The sequence below is a fragment of the Tenrec ecaudatus genome, chromosome 6 (assembly GCF_050624435.1).
Source record: "Tenrec ecaudatus isolate mTenEca1 chromosome 6, mTenEca1.hap1, whole genome shotgun sequence".
Classification (NCBI taxonomy): Eukaryota; Metazoa; Chordata; class Mammalia; order Afrosoricida; family Tenrecidae; genus Tenrec; species Tenrec ecaudatus.
Genome location: NC_134535.1, coordinates 96000604 through 96028052, shown reverse-complemented (window position 1 = coordinate 96028052; position 27449 = coordinate 96000604). Strand labels below are relative to the sequence as shown.

General features: G+C 37.0%; 1 protein-coding gene across 1 annotated transcript in view; it reads left to right on the top strand.

The window, feature by feature from the left end:
* REDIC1 (regulator of DNA class I crossover intermediates 1) overlaps positions 1-27449 on the top strand; it is a 79415-nt gene that overhangs the window by 41336 nt on the left and 10630 nt on the right. The window contains exons 6-11 of the mRNA XM_075553314.1: positions 986-1101; positions 5757-6268; positions 6958-7024; positions 8367-8430; positions 13937-13997; positions 22363-22445. Coding sequence (XP_075409429.1) covers positions 986-1101; positions 5757-6268; positions 6958-7024; positions 8367-8430; positions 13937-13997; positions 22363-22445 — 903 coding nt within the window. The remainder of the gene's footprint in view (positions 1-985; positions 1102-5756; positions 6269-6957; positions 7025-8366; positions 8431-13936; positions 13998-22362; positions 22446-27449) is intronic.

Sequence of the window (27449 nt, the reverse complement as noted above, 5' to 3'; positions counted from 1 at the left end):
GAACTGCTAACCTTTACCCACGACACCAGGATTCCTACAAGTCACATATACTGTAAAAGTAATTATAATTAAACAGGAATAATATTGGACCAATATAGTATCTTAAATCTATATGATACTTTCCACATTAAGAGTCTGGTTATTTCATCAATTAATATTTTATACTCATTTTATACTCATAAATATTTTATACTCATTAATATCGAAATTCAGAAAGATTAAAATACCAATCTAAAACTGCTTGGTAAATGATAGAACTATAATAGTTAAATGATTTAATGGGATACAAGATGATTTCTTGTCACATGAATTTAATTTTTTAATTGAAAATCCTGGTTTTCTAGGTTGTGTTTTTTTCTTAATTATTTCTAAAAAACATTTCTCTTGCCACTGTATAAACTATATTGTATGAAGATTCATTCAAACATTGATACTAATTTCACAACTGCTTCCTGTTGGATTGAAAATATCTAAATCTACATGTTGGTAGCTAAAGAGCACAGGTGACACAGTGGTTAAACTTCTCAGAGGTTCCCTGATAGGAGAAAGATGGGGTGCCAGCTTCTGGAAGGATGTGTGGTCTCAGAACCCGGTGGTGCAGTGCTAGTCTGTCTGTCCTGCAGCAGCGCTCTGAGTTGGAATTGACTGGAGGACTTGCATTGACTGTGCCATCAGCTCTGGCAGCTCGGTATGTGAGCAGTAGAACTGCTCCACAGAGCTTTATAGACCGCCCAAAAGCAAATGCCAAGCCTTACTCCCAAGGCACCTCTTTCTAGTGCCAACCTTTCAGCTACTCGTTCATATCCTTAACCGATTGTACCTAGGAACTCCCCAATGTAATAGGTCATTTATTTTTTATGTTCTGTGGGACTTTAAAAAGTTCTTCAGAAAATTCCATTTTTTTAAATTCCACTTTTCCATAAAGTTTTTGAAGCCCCCTTTTTATGTACATTGACTATTTTGGCAGCTTTTTTTTTCTTTCCAGTCCAGTAATGGTAATTATTCCAGTTCCTTGCTTACAAAATTAAGTGAAGGTCAAGATGCTTTCAGTTCATCATATAATACAGCACAATTTGGAACATTATCTGAAAGATTAAACAGGTAAGCAAATATGCTGAAGGAAATAATGTGCTGTATCAGTTATTTAATTTTTAATGATCACAAATATTTTTAGTTAGAAATATAAATTGTCTTTAGTAAAACTACTAGAAAAAAATCAATAGCTGTAAGATGTAGCATTTAATTATAGTTGTTGATGTAATTTTAATGGGCACATGTATCTATATATTTAAAAATATTTTTATCTAATGGTTTTGTACATACTTTATATGATGTGCATAATTTTTCTGTATTATAAATATGTAACATTCTTTTTCACATTTTGGGTATATTGATTCAATAGAGTCACACTTTTATTTTCTAGATGTTTGTTTATAAACCCTACCTGGTTTATTGTTTTGTATTCCATTGAACTGGTAAAACCAGTTGGAATAGCTTTGGGTAATCATAGTGTGAAAGCTTGGCTTTGTAATCCTCTCCCAGTCTTCCTCATCTGAATAAATGGCACCAGTGTTCACTCAGTTGCTTGTGCCAAAGAATGAAGAGTTGTCTTTATTCTATTTCTTCATTTGCACTCCAAATAGTCATCTCACCCACAAAGCATTGTCAATTCTATATTTCAAATAAAGTTTCTATTTATTTTTCCATTTCAATATGTTCTGGGTCTAAACCACCACTGTCTTTTGTTTTTTGGAATGTAATGTTCACATACTAATTGGTTATGTATCTTTGTTCTAAAATCCATTTTTATTAATGTAACATTGGTAATAGACTGAGTTTATTTAAATTTGGCAGTTTAAAAAATCATTTTTTGGGGGCTCTTGTAACAGCCCATACATCAGTTGTATCAAGCATATTTGTACACATGTTGCCATCATCCTTTTCTAAACATTGACTCTCTATTGAGCCTTTGGTATCAGCTCCACTTTTCCCCCTTTCTCCCACCCTTGTGACCATTGATAAATTATAAATTATTTTTACTTTCATGTGTTACACTGACCAGTCTCCCTTCACCCACCTTTCTGTTGTTTGTCCTCCTGGGGGACATGTTATGGGTCCATCACTGGGATCAGTCCCCCCTTCCTCCCTTTATCCCCAACCTTCTCTCTACTCTCCTGGCATCCGCTACTCCCATTTCTCTTCCTAAGTGGTTTATCCCACCTGGATTCTGTGGGTCGCAAGCTCTTACTGTACCAGTGTACATACTCCAGTCTAGCCAGAACCGAAAGTTAGACAGAGGAATATTGTTTTTCTTTGGTGCTATATCCTTGACTCATCCCTTCCTTGTGGCACTTCTGTGAGGGAATGTCCCATTGTCTCCAGATGGGTTTTGCATCTCTTGTTGGTTGTTAGCACTGTGCAGGCCTATCGGAGAGTTGCAGTGGTTTGGTGGAGGCCTGAAGGTTTGGTCCTGGGAGGGTGATGGTACAGCTGCAGGTGTAGGGGCTGCCTGATGGTTGTTAGAACCAGTTTTCTGCCTTGGCTGTGCCTTTTAGCTCCAGTTGGGTTTTCCTGTTTTGTTATGTTAAAGTTCTGTGGGCTGTGCTCAGGGGATCTGCTATTTGCTGTTCTGTTATGTTAAAGCTGTGTTAATGGATCAGGTTTCTGTTGGCTTATATTTAGTTACACAAAGGAACACGGCCTTGAATTGAAAGTGTTTTTTAAGTTTCTTAAAAATTAAAAAAAAAAAATAATGGGCCTGTAGTTTGCCCTTGTATCAGGGCTGTGCTGTGCTGTCCCCAGGGAAAGAGGCCCAGATTAATAGAGTGGCTTTGGGGTCCACTGGGTCTGAATTTCCCCGGCTATCCTCCTGCACAGCTTCAAGGTTGTGCTTCAGGGATCTGAGCTCTACCCTGGGTGAATATCCTAGGGCTCTCCATTTGCAGCAAATTAGTGTCTAAATATCTGTTGTTACCCAAGCTTGCAGGCAGGAAGCTGAGCAGAAGGGGAAAAGGGATGGCCAATGCAGCCACTCTGTTCCTTGCTGGAGAGAGGAAAAGCAAAGCTCTCGAATGCAGGAACATCGGGAGGGTTGCAGAGAGGAGACCTCTCTTGTGAGCCCTCGTGGTTAGTTCTCGGATGTGCTCCATGAGCCTGAGATTACGCCCACCTTTAGATAGCAGTCTGGAAAAACTACTGCACACTGTGGGTCTTGCATCTTGCAGAAAGGGGTGGTGGCTGCTGTCCTGCTGGACCTGGGAGGGATTAGCCGAGCCTGCAGGCAGAGGCAGTGAATTTCGAGCATTTCAGTGAGCCCTGGGATTGCTCTGTGGTTATCACAGGGGGAGTTCTCATCCACAGACCTTTGTACACTTGAACTCTGTTTCTGGGACCCTGCCTCCAACCGCCTCCCTCTTAATTTTCCCATTTATCAGCAGGAGCACCAGGCGGGTAATTCTCCCTGGACTGCTACTTCTGTGAGCCTTGATTGTGGATCCAAGTAAGATGAAATCTTTGATGATGTCAGTCTTTTCTCCATTGATCATAACACTACCTATTGAACTGATTGTGAGAATTACTGTGTTATTTATGTTGAGTTGTAAGTTACTTTGAAGGTTGCATACCAGATCTTCATCAGCAAGTGCTTCAAGGTCTCCTCATTTTCAGCAAGTGAAGTTGTGTGTGTCCTCTGCATTTCAAAGGTTGCTTTCCTCCAATATGGCAGTCTATGATACTTTCAGTACTCTTTACCAGTGAACCTTCCTCCAATCCCAAGACTATTTTCTGCTTCATATAGCCCAGCTTTTTGGATTGTTTGCTCAATAAGTGTGATGAGAGCACACAACTCCAACATACATCTTTCCTAATTTAAACTATGAAGCATTTTTTTTTCCTATTTGAACAATTGACTTTTGGTCCATGTACAGGTTCTACATGAGCACAATGTTCTATTCTGCTCAGTGTTATCCATAGTGGATTATAGTCTACCCATTCAAACGCCTTTGCAAAACCAGTTGCAGGAAAGAGTATGTAATATTACTTAGTTTCATTTCCTTTAATGCTTATGCTCTTTTTTGGCCTCCTTTTGCCTTTTATCATTTTGTGTTGACCCCTTCTTATTGCACATTGCCTTCCCCTTTACCCAAGGCAATATGTTCTGCCCTCTAGCTAGTGATTTACTCTCCCTTACTTACAACCCTTGGTAACTGAATTCAAAGATTATTTCCTTCTGTGTATCTCATATAATATTTGTCATTTTGATATTGGCTAATTTTACTCAGTGTAATTTTCTTTAGATTCATTTATTTTATGAAGTGATTCACAGTTCCATTGTTAATCTTTAATGTTGCATAGCATTCCACTGTGAGTCTCTACCATAGTTGTTTTCCATTTATTGTTGATGGGCACTTACCCATCTTTCTGTTTTATGTCTTATGCTGTGAAGAACATGGGTGTGCATATCTATTTGTGTCATGGATCTTACTTCTTCTATAGGTAAATACCAAGTGGATTATTTGATAATAGGATATTTCTATTTCTAATTTTTTAGGGAAATGCCATCCACTTCCACAGTGGTTGTACTCTTATATCAGTGGTATAAGGCCTTTTCCACATGCATGAGATGAGGTCTCCTTATTTTCCTGATTTCCTTTTAGAGTTCTCTTTATTAGTGTAATGGATGAAAAGTATTTTTGTATTTTAATGTGATACCTTGTCACTTTGCTTCTATTAGTTTCAGTAGAATTTTCATTGAGTGTCTAGAATTATCTATACATTATATCATCTATAATTAGGGATAGTTTTACTTCTTCATTTCCAATTTGATACTTTTTCTTTTTTGCCTTATTGCTCCGATGAGGATCTTTAATACAATATTTAAAATAGGGTTGTTGATAAGTGACATCCTTGTCTAGTCCTCATTCCAATCTCTCTCCTTAATAGTAGATGTTCTATTGGTCACAATAACTGTCATCAATCTTTTTGTCTCATACATATAGTGTCTGGACCATGAATGCTTGATAGTTTAGAAGCATAAAATTGGCTAATTGGTCAGAATTTTAGAATTTTTATCTTTTCTCTCTAAATTGTTGTGGTGCTTCCCACCATTGGAACAAACCATCTCACACCAAAAAATTATAGATTGGCACTGGAAGTAAAATCAAGAATACTTTAATGTAGATTTACTTAATTTCATACCTTTGATTATTGTTTTCCAATTGGACTTAATAGAATTATCATTTTTATATAAGAAGGGACTTACAAGGAACATAGCTGAACTTTTTCAACTGATTCGCATACATCTTTGCTTTACTACTTATATAAGCATTTCTGCTTATATTGTTCTTGAAAATTTCAGAATCTTGTTGAGAAATGTGATATAATGCTTTCATGGCTCTTATTTTTGATGTTTTAAACTGTTGATAACTTTCTCTGCTTAATCTTAAAATATTTTTCTCTCTTGAATGGAACAGCAGTGACATGCAGTGGTTGTCTAGTTTATGTACTAGATCTGAAAAGTTGGCCATGTTTCATTTTTTAGTAATACAGTAAATTGAACAATACAATGCCATTTTATATTGGAATACTAAACTGAGTGTCGATTATTTTTAAACTAAGCAGGGTGTTAGAAGAGCATATTAGATTGCCTAGATATGTGTTGGCAGCTACTCACTCTATCTCTAAGATTTTAACTTTAAATGTTTCTGACTGGAAAACTTGATGCTTTTCTTGGTAAATATTTTTTATTTGTCACAAAGGTCAGGAAATGGAGGTTTTCATACTGAAAGGCCTACAATTATGAATGAAGATTCTGGAAGCATGAATGAGAGAAGAGAGTCAGACTTCAGTACTGGAAAACAAACAAGGAAGCCTTTTCTTGGAGAAAATAGAGAAAAAGTTTTAAATTGTTTTAAAGATATGAACCAGCTACCCCCTAGTATTGTATCAGAGAATTGTGACTCTTTTATTAGTCAAAATATGATAAATTTATTAAATTTAGATAAACAGCAGATGAAAGACAACATTAGCAGTATGGGAGATATCTGTACAGTTTCTAGTTCTAGTGGAAATGATTCCACTGATAGATACATTAGGAGTATTTGTACAATTCCAGAGTTGACTTTCAGCAGTTCCCCTTGTAATAGAACATATTATCCTGAGAAGTGTCAGCCAAACAAGAACTATCAAAAAGAATCCAACAATAGTGAACGAAATTATTTTAGTACATCTTTTGAGAAGCATTTCTATCCAGCCAGCTCTGAAAAAACAGGTTGGTGTCATACGTGGAAAATATAGAGCCCTATTGTATGCAAAAAAGCACTTATTAATCTGGATTTTGCTAGCTTCAAAATCCTCTTGTTCGTTTGTCACCTATGTGTGCTATTTAGGCTATATGCATGTTATATATATGTGCATATTATATGGAAAAATATCACCTTTTACTCCAGTTCTAATATATATGTATATACTGTTTTTAAGACAAAATTTCATTTGTTTGTCATTAGAAATAAATATTTACATATTTATAATCATTTTATTGGGGGCTCATACAACTTAAAAAATCGTCTTATTGGGGGCTCGTACAACCTTTTTAAAAATCATTTTATTGGGGGCGCATATAACTCTGATCACAGTCCATACATCCATCTACTGTGTCAAGCATATTTGTACATTTTTGCCATCATCATTCTCAAAACATTTGCTTTCTACTTGAGCCCTTGGTATCAGGTCTTCCTCTTTTTTCCCTCCCTCTCTGCTCCCCCCTCCTCATGAACCCTTGGTAATTTATAAATTATCAGTATTTTGTCATGTCTTACACTGTCCGTATGTATGGGGACTATATTATATGATAAAATAGGTCAGTGATTTTTCTATGTGCATTATGCTAATGAGATGCAATGAAAAAACAGAAATAGATTATGTTAAATTCTGATATTAGTGCACATTTTCATTTTAAAGGAAAATATGAAAATTACCAAGAGAAGCTACCAGAGAAAACAATCCAGAAATATCCAGGGGCTAATATGTAAGTTTTAGGTAAATCTGGGGAATTCAAATCAATGTTTGGTATAATGCAAATTGAATTAATTCATATTGAGTAAGAGATGTTTCTTTCTATGGACTGACTAACTTCATTGAAGTCACATTATCATGATCTTTGTGATATTACTATTGCTTATAGTACTCATATTTTCCATAAATGCCTTCTTATGTTAACCTTAGGTTGATTAGATTTGAGAAAATCAATTGGTGTGTTTAAGAAACTTCGATATCCATCAGAAATTCAATTATACAGTAAGAAGTAAAAAGATCACATATGTAGGAATACTTACTGGAGAGATAAGTACGTTTTCTTACTTTTAGAAGCGTTCATGTTAGGTTAGTACAGAATCAGAATAAAGGGAAGCTATATAATTCAAATGTTAACGACATAAGCCATCATATGAATCATTTATGATATAGACCCCTCACTTCATTGTCAATATTTTGTTTTCAGAGACTCTCCATTTTCTTTAATTGAGGTTTACCATTTCTGCCACTCTAGTACTGACCCTTACTCTCCTTCCCCTGTAAAAATAGTTAGACCCCCATCAAGTTGTTTTTTCTTATCATTGCTGATATACAAAGTGTGCTGTGTTTAATCTTATCTATAATGGACTCATTAAAAATAAACCTGTTTCTAAAGAATTTGGGAGTCATTGATTGTTGTATATAATCATTTTCAATTCTTAGATAATAAAAGTTTATTTTAGCTAATAGTTCCAGATGAGTCTAAGCTTTTTGAATGGATAGTAATGCTGGTTTAGCTAGATGTTAGTGAATGAAGAACTAAATCATGAACTGGAGTAGATTTCCATTTTGGGAAGACATTTTATGGAGGTTTGTAAAAATATATACATTTTAAAAAGATATAGATGCTATTTTTATGCACTTGGCATATACACATGGATTAAATTTAGATTCACACATTTAAAAAATAAAATTAACCAATTATGCTCTTTAATTGTGAAATCTCTGAAGGTCCAGAAGTTCTTAAGTGAAAGAGTAAAAGACATCAAGTATGTAAAAGTATTTTATGCAAGGGCTGTAGAACATGGTCTCCAAATCTGGGTACAGATCTAGTTTAGTTAAAGAGGGTAATTTCAAAATATAGAATGCTGAGTCTGACCCACATTTACCACATAGGCTTCTTAGGATGGATATTATCAATATATTAATAAAAGTAATACATTGATTTTTATAAATTAAATTTTATAAATTAAAAATCTCATAATTCTGATCTGCAGCCAAGTATAGAAGCTGTAGTTCAAAATAATACTTTTCAGAGTGACAGCAAATATGCATATGATTTTATTTATGATCTTTAGAGACAAAATCCCTTTGGAAGAATTGCATTCTGAAAACTCATGGGACATTGGACCTGAAGAGGAGGTAAACTGCACATGTTGTCACATTGTTCTTTATTTAAAAATAAAAGTAAGTAAGAAAAAAGTAACACATTTCAGAACTGTTTGAAAGTATTCAGGTAAAGTGAACAAGAAAATGATTTTTATAAATATATAAAATAGTTCTACATAAAAACACTTGAGGTTTCAATGTGCCAACAATGGGCATAGTTATGAATCTGAAATATTGGAATGTCTAAATATTTTTCCTACTTAAAATAAGGGTATATGGTTGCTATAATACTCCAATCACTCAGCTTGGGCATTATGTATGTTGATTAACAAAAGAGTTTTATCATATAGTTTGTAAGCCAGGATATAATAAACTGTCAGCAGTTTGGCCACCAGCTACTCGGAGAGTAAAAGAGACAATTTTGTACTCCTGTCAAGAGTTACATACAGTCTTGGAAATTCACAGGGGCAATTCTACCCTGTTCTGTAGGGTCGCTATGAGTTGGCCTAGATTTGGTTTGGTTTGGTTTGGGGTTTGTTCTTAACTGACAAAGTTTGCACTTTGCAAATTATTTTCTCATTTCAGCTTTAATACAATGCCTGGATTGCATTTAACAATTTATTTAGTAGAATGTAATGAATGTCTCATATATACTAGACATTAGCTATACAGTGGAGGAAAAACAATTTTCTCATTAAGCTTATAAGCTGTGCGCCATATTGTGTCAGATAGATAAGAACATATGGAACCAGTCTTTCGGAAGCTATAATCTGGTAGCTGGACAGAACCAGGAAAAAATAGAATGCATTAAGATAAATTGCTCCTCTTAAGGTTTTTTACAAAGTACAGTGGCAGCCTATTAAGACGTTTCTAAGTGCCACAGATAGTCAAAGAAAAGTTCATAAAGCAGTAACTGTTGATATGAGTATTTTTGGACAAGTTTACTAGCTGGACAACTGCCTGAGGAAAAGAAGAAGCATTGGTAGGAACTAAAATACGGGGAAGAAAATCTAATTTTAGGAACTGTAAGCACTTTACATCTTTGTTTTTGTTATTATTGCTATTATTGCATAAATTATAAGGGACGGGATTGGTCAGGAACAATTCTGAATCGTATAAAGGGTCATATTATAAATGATTTTTGTATGGTATATTAAAATTTCGTTTCACTAACCAGAGAGACATTGAAGTGAAGACGTTTTAGCCAGGGAGTGTGATGCTGTCAGAGTATTAAAATGTTGATTTTGATAGCAATAGGCAAAATCTGAGAAGCAGTAAGACTTAAAGCAAAGCCAGAAGTAATGAGAACTTGAAATTGAGCAGTGGCAATAAGGGTAGAAATGAGGGAAGAGTTATCAAAAGGTTTAGGAAATCTAGATTTGTGAGGACTCTCTGATTTTTGATTAGTTACAGGATAACAAACACCTGGATTTCTGACTGGGTAAGTGAGTTATTGTTAGAATGGTAAAGGTTAGTTGTACCCTTGTTTATGGAATGTAGATGCCATGGAGAAAGAGACTCAGTTCCTCATCTCCACTCCACCTAGGTGTGCTCATGTAGATGGATTTCACTCATGAAATGTGAGTTGAAGGAATGGCATGATTTTCAGGTCAATGCTTTTAAGAAGTGGTAATGTCTTCCTTGCTGATGGACAGAGGGTAAAGCCACAAGGTGAAAAGTTCTGGGTTTCTGAATCACTAAATGGGGCGAAAATTACCTGCTGACTCACATGTGAGAGAGAAAATTGTGCTCAAGTATCATGCATTGTATGATCTATTTTTAAAAGAATCATATGTAGCATTACTCTTAATTCAGAAAGGAACAAATTTCTATGGGAATATGGAAGAGTAGTTTGTTGAGGTCACTCGAGGGTCTCCTGAGAAAGCTATGATCTACTTGGGAATGCGTAGTTGACATTTAAACAGATAGGACTAGATCTAAGGAGAGGTTTTTAGTCTCTAGTAGATAGATCACAGTTGAATAAATTTGTGTATATTATTCCCAAGAGAAAATGTATAAAATAACAACACAAGTTGACAGACTCTCCAGAAACAACACTATTTAGGTTTGGAGGATGTGCAGGGAAAAATAATCCAGAAGAGAAAATCTAGAATCAGCGAGTAGAAAGGTATGAAGAGTTCCAGCAGAGTGGGAATTGCCCTGATGGCAGGGAGCAAGAAGAGTGGCGTGAAGGGGGTGCATTTGCTCAGTTATATCACTGCTATTACTATAGAGTTTCTAAAATATGAAAAATCTGTATTTCATTAAAAAGGAATTATGAACCATTTAGAAGGCTTAACAAACAAGTTTTGTTGGACCACATCTATGTCTAGGAAGCTGGCAGCTTTAATGTGGCGAGAGCAAGTCAGGAAGAAAATTAACTCATTGGTGGACCCTGAAGGGGGTCAAGGGATGCTGTGTTAGACTGTGTTGACTAGAGAAGCAAATCCAGCGACACTCATAAGTGTATTAGGAAAGAGCTTTATATAGAAAAGCAATTGTACGAGCAGGTATTCCTCCAAAAAACCCATACTTTTTTCCCCCAAAGCTATATATTTAATTTTTTTCCTAAACAAACTTATTAGCTTCAATGTCCTCTCCATTACACTTAATATATTTGTCAAATCTGTGATTTGTCATGAGAGGCACGATGATTAAACCCTCTTTGGCATTTCAAATGCTCGGTTTATTCACTGCAAACACACATCTAACCAAACCAATAATCCTAATGTTAACTCAAAATATTGTATCATTTCAAGCAAATATTAGGTATAGCATCAACACACTACATTATTATTTCAGCATCATAGCCCATTAAGTGTTGCTCTCATTGATGTACTCACCCTGGGTAGATGTGGAGAGAGCAGGAGTTGATGCCTCCTTGGATCCTAGCTCTCTGAAAAGTCAGTGTCTCTACCTGGGTTTATATAAGCAGTTCAGCTGGTTTCTTGACATCACTCTGGTCTTATCGGGGTCCCCCAGATTTTCTGGGGTAGCTCTTTGGACCATCTGTTGATTCTTGGCAGTGGTCCAACAGCAAAGTTGGGCCTAAATATCATACTTTCATTTCTTTTCCAAAATGGAGTTTCTTGTGTTTACATCTTGTAAGGTAGTTCAATGTCTTGAAGGTCTTTCAGTGTCTTGCAAGGCAGGTCTATAAGGCTCTCATGGTTCTATTCTTGGAGATATTTTTCAAACTCATTTGGATGGCTGACAGCACCTCCCTCATTTTTTTTCTTCTTAACCTATTCCAAGTTGTCAAATTGCTGTCCTTTCATGTCCCTCTTCATGGAAACAAAAAAGTTGCATGGAGCGAGGTCGGGTGAATAAGGGGTGTGGGGAAGAAGAGAAGCATGCTGTTTTTTTTTTGCCTAAAACTGGAACACTGAGATGGCTGTATGATTGGGTGCATTGTTATCATGGCAAAAACCAGTCCCATCTGCCACAAATCAGTCCTCTTTTGTCGCACACTGTTGTGCAATCTTTTCAGAATCTCTAAATAGAAAGCTTGATTAACAGTCTGACCTGGTGGAACGAATTCCCAACTGCCCATGAGTTGACAGTTTTATCCATTTGGGAATTAGAAGGACGTCCAGAATGAGATTTGTGATCAATCAACATTTCACCATTTTTTGAACTAGAAAACCACCCCTATACTTGAGTTTTTCTCATAAGCTGTCCTTGTAAGTTGTGTTCAACATCATAACAGCTTCTGTGGCACTTTTCCTGAACAGGAAACAAACTTTCACAGCTATACACTCTTCTCTGAAATCAGCCATCACAAAAAGCAAACAAACAAACAAAAAAACAAGGTTCAAACAAAACTGCCTTTACAAAAAATTCACTGTGACCAGAGAGAACCTTCCCAGGCAGTACCACTGAGTGCACTAACTCAGAGTGAGTTGCCCATTGCTCGTCTTGTAGGGGAAAAATAACGTACTACGAAAGCTCCGCTATGTGCAATTCCATTTTTTGGGAGGTGCCCCCTCGTATATTGAGAAAACATCCCAGCCAGATCAAGTCCATAATTCTGATATTAGCCCATATGTCCATTACTAGGCCATACATTCCTCTTCAGACTCAGGTTGCCACTTGCAATGATGCTGAATGGAGGAAGATCACAGACCAGTGAGTGAAAACTCATGAATACAGTGACTGTTGAAGCATCAAAGACTGTCTTCACAGATGTACCCCACATGACTTGCTTAGGTCTCAGTGTAACTCCACATGGCTTATCCACAGGAAGACGAAGGCAGAGAGAGTATGTGGTCTGCCTCCAGGAAGAAAGAATTCTGCCTCCCAGAATCCTCATGAGAAGGTCATGCCCCCAAGGAAGCATCATCAGGCTGTGACCTGATTGACAAGCTAGACTTCACCCCTTTACTGTTAATATCCTCAAGTTGACACAAGATTACGTACCTATCACAGATGTGATGAGTTCTCTGGGCTGGACTGGCGTGATACTTTTAATTCATGATGCTAAGCCAGAATTAAAGGTATACTAGAACCCTACATAAAATCTTAGATTTTGTCAATGCCAAGTAGCTTTGTTGTATGGGGAGGTTCGTAGGAAATTCCGGCATACACAGGTAGGGATAGATGAAAGAGAATGGGGACCTCTCCAGCTTGAGTAAGTGGCCACAGACTTTCATGGGAGTCCTGCCAGAGGGTATTGGTAGAATTCTGCTCTTCCGGTTCTTCTGTAGCTTGTGGTGTTTCTTTACACTTCTTGGTTTATAGATGACCCCCACATGGTCTCTGCCCCTGGTGTGTGACTGCATATTTCTTTTGGTTTTTAATAAGTCATCATTGAGAAGGGATCAGGTTTAGGTCCCATACCTTCATTAACACAAAAGTTTTATTCTCATACAAGGTCATATTCATAGGAACGGGGGTTAGTGCTTCAACATATCTTTTGGGGGGAACATAATTCAGTCCATAGTAGAGTGATTTATAACCACATTCTCGAATCAGAATTTAATAAAATTAAGATCCATCAAAAAACAATGCTTAATCTTCAACTTCATGGTAAAAAACACTCTGAAAAAAAGAGAAAGAAAAATAAAATAAATTGAGATTTGTATAGAAAGTGATGAATACTAAAATCAATGATGTGTTCTACTGAAAATATATATCTTTAAAAGATTATATAACACAACAAAACAGAAAGTAAACTGATACAAATTTCAGAAATCATAAAAAGACTGACAAAGTAAATTCTCATATTGCCTGCCTATTCCAACTGTAGCTAAGGTGATTATCTAAATTTTCCATTTTTGACTATAATTGATATTTCAGTGTCTATTCTGTGGATTGCTCTTTGTAAGTCAATTTAAGTTTAACTTAATGTTTGAAATGGGATAATTTTCTTCATGCATGAAAAATCTCTGTTGTAAAGTGTTGTAATGGAAGAACACATCTAATGACACAAATTGGTACAATTTCAAAATAGTGTTTCTGACTTTTTGAATAAGAACATTGAAATGGGACAGATAAAAGAGTACACTTGAAAATTGTTAAATTGTTTGTTTTCTTCTAGATTCCGGAAGAAAGAGGAATGTTTTCTTTAGACGGGAGGCTGATATCTACTAAGAAAATCTGTCAGTATATAACTGTATAAATCAATTTTATTATTTTTAAAAGCTCTAACTTTTAAATAAAATCAGTTAAATTTTAACTATTTTAGCTCTTAGAAAAGATATATTTTAGACTATACTTGTAGTTGCAGTTTACTCTTAAAATTACTTTTGTTTGTAAATATATTACATATGATGAGTATTCAAGGCATATATGCACAATTAGTAAAGGATAATAATGCACATATCTTTTTAAAATGCACATATCTTTATACTCATATAGTGTATGAAATAATACATAATCAGTATCTTTGATGATTTCTTCTATTGCATTTCCTATTATACTCCTAGGGGTAACTATTAACCTGTACAATTTGTTTCATGCATGAATTATTTTTTTCATTGCTAGAATTTGAACTTTATGTAAACCAAGGCAAACTGCCTGTGCAGTTAAGCATGCAACTTAGGTACGTAAGAAGGCAGATCTGTGATCTGCTTCTGAAAGAAACATCCTATGGAGGACAGGTCTGTTTTGGCATACATGGCATCATCATGAGTTAGAGTGCTCTCAGTTAGCAACAGCAGCAAACTTTGGGCAGTGCTGCAAAAATAGGGCTTTTATAATATAGCCTCAGCCATAGGGATTGTGGTGAAACTATGGATTTTCTTGAATCTAGTATTGATAGGGAGACTTAGGTGGTACAAATGGCTTGTCCTTTACTATTATTCACAAGTTTGCCAGTTCAAACATACCCAGAGGTGCTTTGAAAAACAAGAGTGCTGATGGGCTTTGGGTCTCCACTCTGGCCTCCCCCACATTCCTATTGATAGGCTTTTTGTTTGTTTTGTTTTAGATCTTTGATGCCTGATACCTGATCCCATGGGCACCTCATGATCACTCAGGCTGGTGTGCTTTTTCATGTGGGCTTTGTTGCTTCTCAGCTAGATGGCTGCTTGTTTATCTTCAAGCCTTTAAGACCCCAAATGCTATATCTTTTGATAGCCAGCACCATCAGCTTTCTTCACATTTGCTTATGCACCCATTCTGTCTTCAGTGATCATGTCAGGGAAGGTGAACATCACACAGTGTCGTGTTAGTAGAACAAACTGTTTTTGTGTTCAGGGAGTACTTGAGTGGAGGCCCAATGTCCATCTGCTACATAATACTTTATAAATAAATATATGTACAAAACTATCCCCCGTCATTGTACATAAATGTGTTTACATATATACATGCCTGTATTTAGACCTCTATAACTGTCCTGTGCCTCCCAGTTCTTTCCTCTATTTTCTTTTACTTTCCGCCTGTCCCACTATCATTTTCGGCCTTCATTCAGGTTTTGGTAATTCCTCTTGGCGACATTGCCCTTAAGCCCCCCAATAAGAGGAGCAGTGATACTAGGAGGGTAAGGGTAAGAAGAGGGTTGTAAGTGGGAACAGATCACAATGATTGACATATGGCCTCCATCCCAGGGAGATGGACAGCAGTTTGTGTAAAATATGAAAAGTAAGAAAAATAATTTATAAATTATCCAGGGGGCATGGATGGGGGAAGGCAGAGAGACAAATGAGCTGATGCCAGGGGCTCAAGTAGAAATAAAATGTTTTGAAAAAGATGTTGACAACATATGTAAAGATGTATGTATGTATGGATTGAGATAAGAGCTGTAAGAGCCTCTAATAAAATAAAATTAAAAAAATTTTTAAATGTAAGTAAAACAAGACTGGCCCTGCTTCCAATCTTAGGGAGCATTTCTCCCTTGCATATTCTTCCCGTGAGCTAGAACCATGTAGCTGGATAATGACTGCCAGCAACAACTGTGAAGAAAGCACTTGTTTGGGAGGTGTTTCTTTCTGTTGTATGTAGGGCCACTATGAATTGAAATTAACTTGGCAGCACCCAACAACAATAACAGTATAGATAACTGATAGATAAATATAGACATTTTAATTTGTTCTCTTTCTTTTACATGTTCAGTAGTCACTGACATTTCTTTTTCTATGAAATCTATTTGTGTCTTTTGACTAATTATGTTTTGGCTTTTATTCTTGATCTTTAAATGTTTTTTATATTTAAAGAGATTTCCATCTTTATGATGGAAGTCACATATTTTCTTCTAGTTTATCATTTATTTGGTTATTATTTTGTTGATAGTGGAACTCTGGTGGAGTAGTAGGTTCAAAGGCAGTGAATCTCAAGGTCAGCAGTTCAAACTCACTGTTCATTCCACAAAAGGATGAAGCTGCTCTTGTAATGATTCATATGCTTGGAAACCTTAGAGAGCAATTCTACTCTGTCTTAAAGGCTTGTGATGAGTCAGAATCAACTTGATGGCAGTGAATTTTATAATTTCCCTAGCTTTGCAAGCAACTTAACAGTTTTTTCTTAACTTACCCATATTTTCTAATGTTAGTGTGATTAAAAATTCTTTCACAATTAAAGCTTCAGTCAACTAGAAGTTTATCCTGATAAAGGTGTGGACATACGTATATATGGATTCAAGTTTTAAACATGGATTTTTTCCTCTGCGTGTTTTTGGTGCCACCTGTAGTCTGTACTAGTTTTCCATATGTATCTGAGTTTACCTTTGGATTTTCATTAATGTCTTATTTGGCTTTGTAATATTTATGTGTTTTGTAATATACATACTAATTTTATTTTTATGGTGGTTTTTTACTATGCTTCATATGTGGAAAAATTATACCCCCCTTTGTACTTTTAAAATACAGTTTTCTGACTATTCTTGACTATTTAAAAAAATAATTTTAAAATGAATTTATCTAACTCAAAGGAATTAGTTTTATTAGAAAATTGTTAACATGCACTTGTTAAATTATTGTGAAATGTCATTCTTAAGATGGTATCAAGTCCTATCTAAAACCAAGAAATATCTTGCCATCAGATCAACTTTTGTCTTTTTTCATGATTTTAAAATACCACTAAACAACTTTGAAGTTTCCTTTTGAGGGCACACTACCATCCTAGGGACCAAAGTCCTGTGCACCCGAGGGCATCGACCCTGTCTCTATGGAGAATGGCGCTACAGAACGCCTGCAAAACCTTGCCTCGGAGAAAGACTGGCTTAGACTGTCCATGCTACAAGTTTTGAAGAGAATCCTTTTATGTTAAGATTCCTATTTTTGTAATGATAGCATGTGTTCTTTTTGATCAATCTTTGATCACTGATACCCAGGCTGCTAATTTGCAGAATGTTAAAAGTGTGTTCCTTAATCTTTGTTTTCTAATAATAACATTATTGATCCCTAATCCATATCTCATACAATTCAACTACTTATTAACTTAGCAACTGCTGTAATTTAGCAGTTTTTAGAATATTCTCGGAGTTGTTCAATTTTAAAACATTTCATTCCCCTAGAGAAACTCCTTGTTTAACCAGAACATCACCATGACTCCTTTTCATCTGGTATTTCCTGTGTCTCATAGTTTTTCCTTGGATGTCTATTAACTTAGTCTTTTGTTTATTGATATGAACTTTTCCTTTGTTTCTTGCGCCCTCTTAGCTTTCATTTTATACCTTCTCCATTTTTGTTTTGAATTATTAAATAACTGCTGAAGTTCTTGTGTATATTTTTGTTTGCTGAAGTAATTATTTTCTGACTTTTATTTTCCTTTTGTTTGGTGGCTGGATTTTATTTAGTTTACTTTTAGTTTGTTTTCCTCTGTCAGGATATTTTTTTCTCATTTTATGAAACCCATCCCCGTTTTTATTAACTTTATATGGTTATTGGTTATTATTTTATTGCTTTTGTTCATATTGATTGATACTAGCATTTCCTGGACTAGCAATAGCAGGATCTTATGGGGAAGAAAGGATTGAATGTTCTTAGTTCAAAAATTTAATCGTGTTGTATTTTCAAATAATGCTCTCCCACTCGCACTCCTCCTTTTCCCTCCCCCTCTCCCTCTCCCTCCCATTTTCTGATTTCTCTTGGCTTTCATCCTTCAGTAGGGGCTTTACCATCTATTCATTTCTTTTCCCCTTACCCATCCCCATATTCAGGGAATGCCTCTGGCTTTCAAAATGCCTCTGTCTCTTTTGAATAAAAAAAAGTATGATTTTTAAGCCCTTTTTTGATTGTTCTGCTTGTCCTGATATTCAGCAGAGACCTCTGCTCTGTGGTCATTGTGCCTCATTCAGAGTAGACGCCTCCTCTGTAGGGGCTAGTTTGTCCTATGTGCCCTCACTTAATTTAGATTATTTACACCACCTAAAGAACACAGTCTGCTTTGGACTCAGTTCTGTGAATCCCAGAGCTGAGTCTGCTGATCTAAGGTATTAAATTCACTTTTATATGGTTTGAAACTATAGTTGTACTATGGGCTTTTCCTCTGATTGATATTTTTGGATGGATGTGTGTGTGTGTGTGTGTGTATAGTTTTAGGAGGAATTATGGAGATGTTTTATCTTATGAGAACTCATTTCTATCTTGTAAATATATTCACTTAAACCAATGGTATTCATTTCTTTCCATGTTTACAATAGATATTAGTACTTAGGGGTAAAACCTGGAAATTCAGCAGTGGTAATCATTGACCAGAGATAATCAACAACAACGAAAAACTTCACTTTTTCTGTTGTAGGCCAATTGTAGAATTATAAAATTCAAATGTTGTTAGTTGCTGTCTAGTTATCCCTCACTTCATGACAACCACGAACAGAACAAAACACTTCCTGCTTATTTGCCAATGTGGTGATTGGTTGAAGATCACACCACTGTGATCCATAGGGTTTTTATTGACTGATTTTGGAAGTAGTTCACCAGTCAGTCTTAGTCTGGAAGCTCTGCTGAAACCTGTGTAGCAATCACAGCAACATGCACACCTCCCCTGACAGATGGGTGTGGTGTGTGTGCATGAGGTGCATTGGCCTGGAATTGTGCCTGACTCTTTGGCATGGGAAATGAGATTTCTATCACTGAATGCCTTGTGGACCCAAAATTTATGGTTGCCAAATCTTAGGTGGCTGTTGTCAATGGAAAGGAAAATGTTTTAAACATTGTTATCAAATTAACACATAATGAAAAGCAGTAGTAACTTGTTCTTCGTCCACCTCCAGTTAACTTTATCTTTAGACTTTTTGCTTTAATAAATATTTCATTTTCTTAGGCCCTCTCATCTGTCATCCCATCTTTATACAATATCAAGTAAATTGCTTATGCATTGCAACTATCAATAAGAAAGCTAAGCCATCTTTTCCCCTTCCCTTTCTGTCTTGGTTTCAATATACTTCGACATTACCAAGGCTGTGTTTGGAAATGCAGCATAGTAAAGTAGTTTACATAATTAAGTACATGAACTCTGGAGTCTGATTGCCTGGCTTAAATGTCAACTTTACTATTTAACAATTGTGAAACCCTGGATAAGTAACTTAACTTGACTTTGCCTCGATTTTTTTCATATGTAAAATGGGAGTACAATTTTATTTATTTCATTATTTTGGGTTGTTTAAATAAGTTAACATATACAAGCTCACTGCCATCGTGTCTATTCTGTCTTTTAATGACAGAGCTAAGACTGCCTTGTGGGTTTCCAAGACAAACTATGGGAGTAGAAAACCTTATCTTTTCCCTGTAGAGTTGCTGGCGGTTTCAAACTGCTCACCTTGTAGTTGGCAAACTAGCACGTACTCCACTGTACCACCAGGGCTCATTCAATATATTATAAGGGAGTGTCCAAAAGTTTGTGGAAAAATTCCATTCTATTTTAATTTCACTTTTCCATGAACTTTTGAAGCCTAAAACTGTTACGTACTTAGAATAGTACCAAGTACATTGTGTTGGACAATATTTGTTAGATCATGAAATACAGTAAACCATAAGAAAATCCTTTATAGTAGTAGTCAACTTTAATCCTGTGACCACCATCTCTGATTGTTCTCATTTATTTCTTTCTCATGTTTCCTGTTTTAGTATTTTATTACAAGTTTGAGCTAATTTTTTCCTTTTACTCAGATTTTGTCTGTTTTTATTTTCTGAGTGTTTTGTTGATAATTTGGTTACCCGTTCATATTTAAGAATGGGTAAATACAAAGGTTGACTGAGAACTCTGGATGTTTATATTGTTTGTCATAACATGGCAAATTATATGAGAGTAAGCAGAGAAAAGAGTTGCTTATGAGTTTGTTATATTCCAACTTCTTCACTTGACAGAATGTGTAGTTTACTCTAGGTCATTATCCATTTTAATATGATGTTTCCTGAGGGTTCACTGAATGTGTGTAGACAAGAAGTCTCTTATTTAGAAAATAATGTTTAGATGGCAGATGGAAAGAGCTGCTTCTTGCTGTGCATTCATTGTTTTGTGGATCAGAAGTTGGGGATTTGTTTCACATGCAGATTTTCTGTTCCTCCCTTCATTTTCAGTCCAATACTGTATGCTTATTTTTGAAAGTACTTGCCTATTAAGACCAGAAACGCCCTTGGATTCTAGGGGACACCTTTTCCATACACGAGTTTTAGCATCTCCTGCTGTGGAACTCAGAAGCAGCGCTTCTCCTCCCTGTGTCAGTTTCGGTCCTAGAGGTAGTCCTTCTCAGTGTCTTGATCACTTCTGCCCCACACTCCTTTACACTCTTTCTAATCGCATCTTGGGAGAAATAGGAGAGGAAATAAAGTAATATATCCTATTTTGAACTGAAAATCTTCCTATACATTTGGAAAGGTTAGCAGGTGATAAATTCATAAATTCAAATATGTTTCTAAAATATTTGTTGAATGAAGGAATGACTGAATTGATATGTTAAAATGCTTAAACTATAAATATTGCACAGGATCGGGCAGTATTCCATTCTGTTATAGGTAGGATTAGTATGAGTTGGAACTAACTTGACGGATCTAATAACAACGACAGCAACATAAATCTGTACCAGATTCCCCCTTTTCAGCTCTCGAGGTTTTTTTTTTACTCTCTGTAACTTCTATTGTAGTTTTTTTGTGTGACTATATTTGTCTTTCTCTGCTACTGAATTTATATTTTCATCAGCACATCCTTTCTGTGCAGTTAGTAATAAGCCATCTAACTGGCATTTTCCCCCTTTGGGTTTCTTGTATCTATGAACCTTAGGAACCCTGGTGGTCTAGTGGTTAAAGTGCTTGGATACGAACTGAAAGGTTGGTAATTTGAACCCTCTAGCCACTCCATGGGAGAAAGGTGTGGCGGTGTGCTATACAGCCATGGTAACCCTATGGACAGTTCTCTTCCTTGTAGAGTTTAAACACCTCAGAATTAAGTGGATGGCAATGGGTTTGATCTCACTTTTTATAGGTCTTACTGGTTGCAAATGAACTTCGGTTAATGTTATTACTAGAAAACTCTAGGCTCTCAATTTTCAGTACTCTCCTTTTAGTTGATTTAGAAAACCTGCTTTTTGGCGGTGTGCACTTCCTTCTAGAATACTAAAGGTATGTGAGTTCAGCTAACCTCTCCCTGTCTCTCAGCTGACTGAATTTAGAGTCTGTCCTTGAGAGTATCAATCCTGACCCGAGGCATGCATACATGCTCACGATACGTGTTTCATTGTTTATAGGAATGTTTTGATATGTGTTTATGCCCTATATTCCATTACCTTTTGTATATAACATAATTTTCATAAACAAGGAAGAAGGTATGATTGAAGCTATTAACTGATTTATAGTGTTTATATGTTGTCAGGTTTCCTAGCTTACTTCCCAGGCCTATTTTAAAATGTATTTATAACCACAATATAACATGTTACGTAGATAATGTAAGAATATATAGTAGACGCTTTGGACTTTTTCATAGTTCGGATTGCACAATCAAGCCTCATTTACTAGATTAGCAAATACCTGATGCCTTAGGTCCTAAGGCTTAGGACTTCAGAAAGTTAGTTTATTTCATCTTTCTACAAGTTGTCACTTAGAATAGTTTGTTCACATTAAAATGATTCATATAATGGGAAAAAAAAGTCCAGCCATATTTCACTGATCTCATTTATTTTCTTGTGATACTATCTTGCCAATTGCTCTTGGATCACTACCAACTCTTGGTGACTTCAAGAATGTCACAGTAGAGCTGTCTCCCATGGGTTTTCAATGGCTTATTTCTCAGAAGGAAATCACGATGCCCTCTGGAACCACTTCTGGGTAGATTAAAATTTCCAACCTCTTGGTTAGCAGCAGAGTGTACTCCTTGCTTGTGATACGTATCCTACTTTACTTACAGGAAGAGCTCTTGTAAGTGCTGAAGCAGCCATGTAGCCTGTCAGAAACCCTACCTAAGTAGTTAGCATTTTAGAGTGCTGTGTATTATGTTAGTTAAACTGATTTTATTAGTGGAGCTTTTGTGCCTGTGTATATTCCATTGAATATTACTAAATACCATTCTTTATGAATTAATTTATATTTTCAGATCTTGATTCGTCACAGAGTAGTCAGTATACAAATTACTCTCCAAGACAAACAGATAGTTGTTTCAGTTCTAGTTCAGAGATGGTAAGTTATGCTGTTTTTTGCTTCTTAATATATGTTCTACTAGTTATGAATAATTTGTACTTATAGTTTATTTTTATATTTTGAATAATTGGAGTTTCACATTATATACTAAAGAGGGATGTGATATTTCCTATATACATCTCCAGTTTAACTGACCCATTGCAACTTTAAAAAGAGAGAGTAAAACTGTCTCGTAGAGATTCCAAGGCAGTTCCCTGACTGACATATTTGTCTCTTGTGGAGCAGTTAGCAATCATATTCTTAACCACTGTACCCACCCCCCCAAAAAAAGGAAACCCACTGTTGTGGAGTCAATTCTGATGTATGACGAACCTAGGGAACAGAATAAAAATACCCCATAAAATTTCTAAGGTTGGGTGAATTTTTATGGAAGTACACTAACATGTTGTTCACCCACAGAACAGCTAATGAATTTGAACTGTCAATCTTAAAATTTTTTTAAACATTTTATTAGGATCTCTTACAGATTAAGCATAGTTATATAATTGCTGCCATCATCATTTTCAAAGCATTTTCTTTCTTTTTGAACTCTTTGATATTAGCTCCCCTTTATTCCTTCTCTCCCCTACCCTACCACCCCCCTCAACCCTTAATATATTACAGTTACACCATCCAATGTATCCATTAACCTAAAATTCTCTTGTTCGTTCCCCTCTGGTGGGGTTACATCATCCCAAGTACTATCAGTTCCCCATTCCCACTTCTTCCCTCTTTCCATCTCCTCATGGAATCGCTATTCCCATTACTATTTTGGAGAGGTTTGTCTATCTTGGATTTCGTTCATCGAAAGATCTCAGTTGAACTAATGTACATGCACAAGTCTAGCAAGATTAGTGAGGTAAAACTAAGACTGTAATAGTGGGAGGAGGAAATTTTAAAGAACTAGAGGATAGTTGTGTGCTTTATCAGTGCTATACTGCACCTTGGATAAATCATCCCTTCCATACATAGAGGCCCTTCTGTGAGGGACTGCCCAATTGTCTTATAGGTGGGTTTTGGGTCTCCACTTTGTCCATGCTCCTTCATATCAATTTGATTATTTGTTTTTGAACTTCTGATACCTGTTCCCTTGGCAACACCTCATGATCATAGAGGCTGGTGTGCTTCCTCCATGTGGACTTTGTTGTTTCCCTGCTAGATGGCCACGTGTTTAACTCCAAGCCTTTGAGACCCCAGATGCCATATCTTTTAATAGCCGGGCACCATCAGCTTTCTTCACCACATTTGCTTATGCACCCATTTTGTCTTCAGCGATCATGCCGAGAAGGTTAGTATTAAACAGTGCCACATTATTAGAACTAAACATTCTTATACTGAGGTAAGATTTAAGTAGAGGCCCAAAGTCCATCTGGTTCCTTGTTGTTTTAACATATTTACATACAGAGCTAAATACACCTATCTCTATATTTATATCTATATCTATATTTATACCTATATATAATTTTTACATCCTTGTTCTGTACTCTCTCTTTTTTCTTTCCTCTGTCCCACTATCATGTTTACTCATCATTCACCTCTCAGCAATCCAACTCGGAAACAGTACAGTTGATCAAACACCACCAGGAACACTATACCCTCCTTGGCGTCGATTTTAGATCCCTTGCTATCTCCCTGTTGCTGACGTTGTTATTGCTTATCACTCCCCTCCCCTCATCTCCTCCTATCCTATACCTGCCTCACTCCCCTCACCCCCCTACGCCCCATCGGTCCATAGCTGTCACCTTGGGATTGCTTTTCCTGTCTATCCTACATATAGCTAGACAACATCACCAACCAAACCAAACAAAACAAAAACAAAAAAATAGTTCCAGGTCTAACTGCTCACTTGTGAATAGCCCCCCCCAACCATTTCAGATGAGATGCCAAGGACTGCTACCGATCCAGAAGTTTACTTTGGGGATTTTCCTGGGACCTTTGTTTCCATTGCTAATCTGTTATACTCTCCTCTTGGATTTGCCCCCTTGGGGGCAGTTATCTTCAGTGCTGTCCTCAATAGTGCTGTGATCTAGGGCTGAGATGTCATGTCTTGAGCTGGGGCTGCCTCTGCAGTCCTCTCTGTGAACTAGCTGCTTAGAGCAGGCTTGGCGTGCCAGAATGAGTTCTCTCTCTCCCTCTTTCCCTCTTAATTTGTTCCCATGTGGATGGGATAGACCTGCCGCTCTCCCCCGACTGTGCCTTCAGTACTGTCCTCTGAGTCGCTAGGGTGCGGGACATGATAACTCGAGCTGGGGCTGGCCCTGCTGTCCTCTCTGTGAACGGGCTGCTCCATGCAGCTATGTTGCCCTCAAGGATTGGTGCACCAGAATGAAGTCTGCTTTCTCTCTCCCTCTCCTGAGGAGACATCCAAAGCACCCTTCCCATAGGTGGATTCGTTCCTTGCTCTCCCAGTACTGTGTTTTTTCTTTATTCAAGGTGTATGAGAGGAGAAGATGTCTTTCAGCCCTGGTGCTATCTGCCACGTTTTACATTTCTTCTTTTTATTTTTAATGCCATATGCATCCTTCAGTTTGGTCTGACCCATGCCAGGGTACCTGGTCCTTAGCCTGGAAACGATGTGGTGTGTTCATTTTCCTCTCTGACCTTTGTACTATTTGAACTTACCTTAGTGGACTCACGTTGTACTTGTTATCCTTTTGTGCTTGACTAACTTCACTCAGTATAATTTCCTCCAATTCTTTCCACGAGACGATATGCTTTATTTTTTCATTGCTGCTTTTGAGGGATGCATAATACTCCATTGTTTGTTTATACCAGAGCTTTTTAATCCATTCATCTCCTGATGGAAGTTCAGGTTGTTTCCAATTTTTTGTGATTGTGAACTGCCCCCAGTGAACATTGAAGCACAGATGTCTGGTTGTGGTCTGTTTCTTACTTCTGGGTGTATGGCCAGTAGGGGATTGCTGAGTCATAGGTAACTTAATTTCCATTTGTTTTAAGTCTCGCCAAATTGCTTTCCTTAAGTATCTATAAGACCACAAGGAGTGGATGAGAATTCCTATCTCACAACCCCCGCCCCCCATACATGTGTTTCTTTCTGAGTTTTTGAATTGGGCTATCTTTTAGGATGTTAGGTGTTATCTCATAGTTGTTTTAATTTGCATTTCCCGTGTGTGAACTACCAATCTTTCAGTTAGTGACTGAGCACTTCAACTATTCCATCACCAGGGCTCCTTTAATAATATTAAAATGATAATTTTCTCTTGTTTGTGAACATTTTCTTTTATTTGTGTTATTATCCTAGCTTCCTTTATACTTCTCTAATTACTGCTTCATACCTTTGCCCGCTTCCCCTTACTCTTCTTGCAATATAATGATGGCATATTTAGTGGTTGGTTCAAGACATTCTTCTTCTGCTAATCTACATTTTAAACCCTACCTACTGATATTTGTTGCAATGCTTGTATCTATTATTTGGATTACAGTAAAGCCCGAGGCTGTGGCTAGTCTGGACCCTCATTTAGATATTCAGCATCCTCTCAGAAATTTCATTTTGGACGTTTTACAGGGATCTTTCCTTATCTCAAATTAGACCCCATTTCTTTTTCCAAACCAGGTAACTGCTATTTCCCATAATAGTAGATATCTGTTTATCTAGTTGTTCACTTCAGAAACTTAGTAATCACTTTGCCATTTCTTTCTCTGTCTCATTTGCCTCCTGCAGCCACTTTCAGTCCATTACTACATCACCAGTTATCTCCAAAGTAAACTGAACGGTTTTCTTTTTTTTTTTTTTTTAAACATTTTATTAGGGGCTCATACAACACTTATCACAATCCATACATAGACATACATCAATTGTATAAAGCACATCTGTACATATTTTGCCCTAATCATTTTCTTTTTTTTTTTTTTTTCTTCTTTTACATTTTATTAGGGACTCCAACAACTCTTACCACAATCCATACATATACATACATCAATTGTACAAAGCATACCCATACACTCCCTGTCCCAATCACTCTCAAGGCATTTGCTCTTCACCTAAGCCCCTTGCATCAGGTCCTCCTTTTTTTCCCCCCTCCCTCCCTTTTCCCCCCTCCCTCATATGCCCTTGGTAATTTATACCTCGTTATTTTGTCATATCTTGCCCTATTCGGGGTCTCCCTTCCCCCCTTCTCTGCTGTCCCTCTCCCAGGGAAGAGGTCACATGTGGCTCCTTGTAATCAGTTCCCCCTTTCCAACCCACTCACCCTCCACTCTCCCAGCATCGTCCCTCACTCTCTTGGTCCTGGAGGTATCATCCACCCTGGATTCCCTGTATCTCCAACCCTCCTATGTACCAGTGTACAGCCTCTGTCCTATCCAGCCCTGCAAGGTAGAATTCGGATCATGGTAGTTGGGGGGAGGAAGCATCCAGGATCTGGGGGAAAGCTGTGTTCTTCATCGATACTACCTCACACCCTAATTAACCCATCTCCTCTCCTAAGCCCCTCTATGAGGGGATCTCCATTGGCTGACACTTGGGCCTTGGGTCTCCACTCTGCACATCCCCCCTCATTTAATATAATATATATATACACATACATATATACATATACACATAAATACACATACATACACACACTTATATCTTTTTTTTTTTTTTTTTTGCATGATGCCTTATACCTGGTCCCTTGGGCACCTCGTGATCGCACTGGCCGGTGTGCTTCTTCCATGTGGGCTTATTTGTTTCTGAGCGAGATGGCCGCTTGTTCACCTTCAAGCCTTTAAGACCCCAGACACTATCTCTTTTGATAGCCGGGCACCATCAGCTTTCTTCACCACATTTGGTTATGCACCCATTTGTCTTCAGCGATCCTATCATGGAGGTGTGCAGTCAATGATATGATTTTTTGTTCTTTGATGCCTGGTAACTGATCCCTTTGGGACCACTCGATCACACAGGCTGGTGTGTTCTTCCATGTGGACTTTGTTGCTTCTGAGCTAGATGGCCGCTTGTTTATCTTCAAGCCTTTAAGACCCCAGTCACTATCTCTTTTGATA